This window comes from Thermobia domestica, chromosome 10, assembly GCF_964235325.1.
Source record: "Thermobia domestica chromosome 10, izTheDome1.hap1.1, whole genome shotgun sequence".
NCBI lineage: Eukaryota > Metazoa > Arthropoda > Insecta > Zygentoma > Lepismatidae > Thermobia > Thermobia domestica.
The window spans coordinates 196,223,965-196,229,964 of record NC_137463.1 but is presented as its reverse complement, the minus strand read 5'-3'; the positions used below and the strand labels follow the sequence as shown (position 1 = coordinate 196,229,964).

Genomic DNA, 6,000 nt, shown 5'->3' with positions numbered 1-6,000 from the left:
TAATTATTTTAGTACCATATGGTACTTGGGAACCCTAAGGTTAATTACTATGTCAAGTATCATTTCAATTAGTTCAGTAGTTACTGTTCAATTAGTTCAGTAGTTACTGTTAGTTCAATTAGTTCAGTAGATACTGTTAGTTCAATTAGTTCAGTAGTTATTGTATTTTCAAAAACAAATAAATTACTTCATATAGTAAATACTACTTGTATATTGTGATATAGGTACCTCATCTACCATCTCCCTTCTTTAGAAAGTGAAAGTTTATATTTTCCCTCAATCAAAAATTCCAGAAGATTATTATAGCTGTACAGTTATTGCATAAAATATGGTATTCATAAATTGTAATTGCTTTAGCCTTTGAATGAAATAAAAATATTTTATATACTGTTATTATGTCTTCTACATCGTTGGAGGTTTAACTTTTTCATATTTACTTCCGGACAGATAACTAAAATTAGATGCGGTAGACCTATAATTTTGTTGTCAACAACAAATCAAAAAGTACACAAAGAAGTGAAACGATTTCGACAAGATCATTGTAGAACAATGACATTCTAATAAAAGACTTACTTCTTATATTTTGCTGATTTCTTTCCACGAGTTTACGTCACAAAGCCATAGAACCATACCGTAGATTTGAACATAAAAAATTCTGTTGTAAATATTATTTTTGATGAAAAAGGTTGTTTCCAAAGTCGATCAGCCATATTCCTGTGAGAAGACAGTCACAAGGCAACCGTTTGTTTATCTTAAGCAATCGAGTCAGTAACTCTGTGAACATATATATACATATATAAGAAAAAAATTTCACGATTTTCTGAAAGGGAAAAACCGGATGCAAATATTTATGTTGTAGTTCGTTTTCGGATATTGGACGAAACAAGCATTGCAAGATCTTCACTCTTTCCTGTCAAAAGATGGTGTCAACGTGCATTCAGGTATGTTAATAAATCATATTCTATGAGAGAGAGATCAAAATCATATAGATTACACTTTCGGCTATTGAATAATTTCATCAATAACGTAATTTACAGGTGGAAATTTTACTTTACACTCAACAACAAAATATAAATTTTAATTTTGCAAATCAATATATTTTTTTGTACTATTGCAACATTTTGTTGTAATCATTTTTGTGCGACGTAAATATTTCTGGTTTCTGAAAGATTTAAAGAAATAAAATACAATAGAGAAAAAAGTAGAGAATAAGGAAAATGTATTTATATAGCTATTAATTTATCAATTCTAGGGTTACTTAATCCAGCGTTTCACTAACTTTTTTTTTTTTTTTTTTTAAAGAGGATAATAATCGGAATGTGTTACGAACAACACATTCATTCCTTGGTTTCAGTGGCGATTCTAGAGGGTATAAACGGGGGAGGGCGGTCAGAACCCAGATTATGATAGGTATATTACGACTTTACTATACACTTAAAAAATAGATAAATAATAACAGATTAGAAAAATAAACACACTGCTGAACAAGACTGCACTTCTTTAATATAAAAACACATTTACAAGTTTACACGCATTATATTAAATAAGTGCAGTCTTATTCAGCAGTGTGTTTATTTTTCTGATTTTATTCGCAAGACGTTGACTATGATTGTGTGTCAATAACAGATTATTTTTTCATTCAAAAATCTGGGGTCCTAGGCCCTCCCCCAGCCCCGGACTGGATCCACCACTGCATAGTTTTACGGACATAGATCTCATGGACTTCGGAAGCAACGAACCACATCTGGAGCATCCGATTTGGTTTGAAAGTCCTAATTTTAAACTTCAAAGCTTGAATTTCGCTGGTATTATATTACATATTTACATTGTTACTAGGTTTTGTACACTTTCAGATAACTTGATTAAAAGTGAAGTATTCGGGTTCGATTCCCGGTGGGGTCACTCGGTCGAAAAAGTGTAACAGCTTTTTCAGGCCAGCCACCCTGAATGCGGTTTTCCTGGGTTTTCCTCATTCACACCAGGCAAATGCCGGGATGGTACCTAACTTATAGGTCCCAGGCCGCTTCCTTCCTTCCCCAATCCTTTCTTCCTTCCCTTTCCCCGGATTATGTGCTCGTCGAGGGACGTCATCCCTCAAATAGTGAAGGGCTAAATGGCTTTAGATGCCGAAAGCCCAGAAATCCAAATCCTAAATCCTAAAAGTGCAGTATTGTAGTGTTCTTTTTTCTTTCGTAATGTCATTGTGAACATGAAGCACTGAAGAGTTAGTGTCGGAACTTACGGATAATTAGTAACATCGGGCTACTTTTGCCCCTTTTTAGTCCATTAAAATGAGTTGTTCCCTCCAGCAAATTTATATTTAAAAAAAATATCTGAGCACATATTAATACAAGTACACGAAGAGGAAAATCGAGCTATTTCACGAGCAAGGGCGCTGATTTCTCTGTAGATTTGGGGGGCCCATTCAGGTGCAGAAGGTATATATATGAGGATTTTAATACAAATTGCATTCAAATTATGCCAAATATTGTATATTCATAAATTGCTTTGTGGGGGCCCGGGCCCCCCGGGATTGGCGTCCTTGTTCAGAAACAAAACCCGTAGATTCCGACTATAAGGGGAATTCTTGGCGCTGACCTTGAAACGGCAGAGCTGCAGTCTGTATTGTGGTGAAGGTTTTCTATGCTGCGTTACAGCTACATCATCCAAAATGGTGCGTACGTGTACTCTTTATGTTTTCTACGCATGTTCCGAACAAATTTTCTAAATGCTGTTACGTACTCAGTTCTTTTCTATGTATGTTAATTTGCGACCAGAAAGAAAATTTAGATCGTACACAAGAATGGGTCTGTGCAGTATCCGAACACAACCAGATAATCTTTATTAAAGTACATAATTGTGACTTCCTGTAGCCTACGCGTGCCGACGGAGGACACATATGATTTCCGACTATTTGAAAGCTGTACAGATCACCATCGGCTAATCAAGAAACTTGTACGTAGCCCCGTACGGAATACTTCCTGTATGATACAAAATTCTGCTGAATTTTGCCTCTGGATTTTTTAAGACTAAAATTTTGCCTTTTCCCCCTCTCAGTGTAGTATTAATTAAATTTCTGTTGATCTTATATTCATATAAGGATTAATAGAAAAAAATAGTTTCTTTTCATAGAATTGAAGACTATGAAGAATATTTTGTAGAGTATATAACTAGAACACTATGGCCTCTGGAAACCGTAGGTTCAATGCCGCGTTTACAAAAGCTTTCCACTGACTTCTATCTTAGCCAACTGGATCCAGTTTCTACTTTGTATTCCTATCTCCGCAAGATCCATCTTAATATTGTCCTCCTATCTGCGTTTAGGTCTTCCTAATGGTCGTTTTCCGATTGGTCTTACAGTTAAAACTTTAAAAGCGCTCTTACTTTCTTCCATCCTGGCTACATAGCCTGCCCATCTAATCTGAGTCTTCTAGATTTGATAACCCTAAAAATGTTTCGGTAAACGTATAAATTATGTAGTTCCTCGTTATGGAGTTTCTGCCATTCTCCGTTCCCATTCCTCTTGGGTCCGAATATTCGTCTCAGGATCTTGTTCTCAAATACGTTCAGTCTACGTTCTTCCTTCAGAGTAAGCGACCATATTTCGCAGCCATATTGAACAATAGTCATGATTATCGTTTTATATATTTTAAACTTCAAATTCCTCGACAGAATTCGCGACGACAAGAGATTTTGAACTGAATAATAACACGAATTCCCTGCTTTCAGTTGACATTTAATTTCTTCGTGAATATGTTTTTCGTCTGTTAATATTGATCCTAGATATTTAAAAGTATCCACTTTATCAGAAGCATTGGATATTTCAACGCATCCATAATTTTCCGTATTACGATCTCGACAAAGTTACATATATTTATATAGGTTTTTATACAGTATATATAATTCGGCGCTCTTGTTATATACCTATAAGGTCTTCGTCCGTCCCGCTCTTACCTACGGACATGTGGCTTGGCTCTCTGCAAATAAACACTTTTATGACCGCCTCCAAGTTCTGGAACGCCGAGCTATTCGCATCGCCTATTCCATACCAGCCAGAACACCCACAGCCGTTGTCTATAGCCATACTACTATGATTCTACTCTTAGCGCACATCTACCACCTTCGCACTCGATATATTATGGGTCACATAACAGCCAATCATCCCATCATAGCTGAATTACTGGACCAAACTCCCACACGCCCACGCAGAGCTTACCCACCGGTGGACCATCTTTTAGCAATCTACGAACGAGCAACTGATAGTGCCGATTACAATCCTGCTCGACTCATATATCAGCGCCACCCCTACATCTATCCGAATTAGATTTCTCGCATCCATAATCCGCTGACACCATTATTCAATAATCACACCGGCTATATTTTCTTACTCATTTGTCGTAAAAAGCGCATACAAATTCACTCACATTAAAGTATATCCTGTTTCGAACTAACTTCACTTTCATCTCCAGTCTTCCACACCTCCGGCCAAGAGAAGGCATAACCTTCTAGGGCCCGCCCATCTCTGGATGGGAATGAAAGACAGTGAAAAAAAAATACCGTATACAGGGTAATAAATTGTATAAAATGTCTGCCGTGGGAGAGAAAGTGAAAGGTGATTACTTTTATAATTTACAGGTTCTGTTTGACATTCTTAATTATTCTGCATGGTACGAAATTCACTTGATTTTTTTTTTTTTTTTTTTTTGTTCTTTTCAACAGATGCGGACGACAGCATGTTCCTTTATGCAAAACAAGGTAAAATCCACACCAAACGTACGCTACGGAATAGACATGAAACCTGCGGAAGCGGTACTAATGCTCCCAATTATGTCGTCTTGATTAGAGGTTGATAGCGTTTGAAAATTATTATACAAGATTTTGGAACATATTGGCAGTAGGAATATTTCTCCATAATTACTGCACATAATTTTGCCTCCTTTCAGCCAATACACGTATCACTACATACTCTCTTCAATTTGGAGGAATTCTCTCTCTCTGTTCTGTTAAGCAAGTTGATCTTATTATCTAGTTTATTAAGAAGGTATCATCTGACCTGAATACATAAACTAAAACGATAAAATATTTCGGAAACTACACGATTTTTCAGCTTTCTACTTGCTTCAGGCTCTGTAAGAGACAGTTCCGCAATTATCTACAGGTGCTACATTCATCTTATATCTCATACAATATTGATTATACCTTGCTTACGAAGTAGAAAAAAAAACGACATTTTTCATGTCGACTCGTTTATATACAGAATGTTTCAAAACAACACCGACAACGTTTTGGAGGTAATTCCTGACACCAAGATAAGATGTAAAGTATGGACCAACCTTCCTGTAGAAATGCTTTCTTTCGGCGCTATGACCGACGGAAAATTTGTCAAAAAAGAAAAAAAAAGAGAGAGAGAAAAACAGCAAAGACAGTCATAACTTGAGAACAAAATGTCGAATGAAAGTCAGGTAAAAGAAAATGTCTATTAAGTGTTTAATTATGGATTCCCTTAATGCACAATTGAACGTAGTACAGGAGCGGCTCAAGGGTGATTCCCAAAGAAACTTGAGATTACAGAGGGTATGTTTTTAAAATCAAAGTTGAATGAAACAATAACAACCAAGTATAATATTTCAACGAACAACAAGGGTAAAACTGATAAAGAACGCGGGTGGAGTCGTTTTCCCACTTCTAAACAATATCTATGGCGTGTCCGACTTCCTAGAAAATTACAATTCGCAAAGATGGCAAGAAGGACGGTGTGACGTCATGCGTCCCCCTACCTTTTCAGATTCACTTTTGTCTCTGCGAAAAACAATCATAGTATCTCGTTCAAGTTAGAAAGAAAAAATGTTAGAATTCGAAAGATGCAGATACACATGTTTGATGTACTTTGTCTCACTAGTCAGTACAGAATAAACTCCCTGGATAAATGAAATGAAACTAAATTTTTAAGGTCTCATGGTTGTCTTTCAGGCTAATGAAGACGAATAATAAATGACAACT

General features: G+C 36.2%; 1 protein-coding gene across 2 annotated transcripts in view; it reads left to right on the top strand.

Annotated features, from left to right (window-relative positions):
- The first annotated feature begins 655 nt into the window (after positions 1-655).
- The window catches only part of LOC145662142 (uncharacterized), an 80,483-nt gene continuing 75,138 nt past the window's right edge, over positions 656-6,000 (top strand). The window contains exon 1 of one of the 2 annotated variants that reach the window (XM_081727475.1): positions 656-941. In XM_081727475.1, the coding sequence (XP_081583601.1) occupies positions 921-941 (21 nt within the window). In that variant the 5' untranslated portion in view covers positions 656-920. The remainder of the gene's footprint in view (positions 942-6,000) is intronic. The other variant, XM_081727474.1, reaches the window with a different exon arrangement.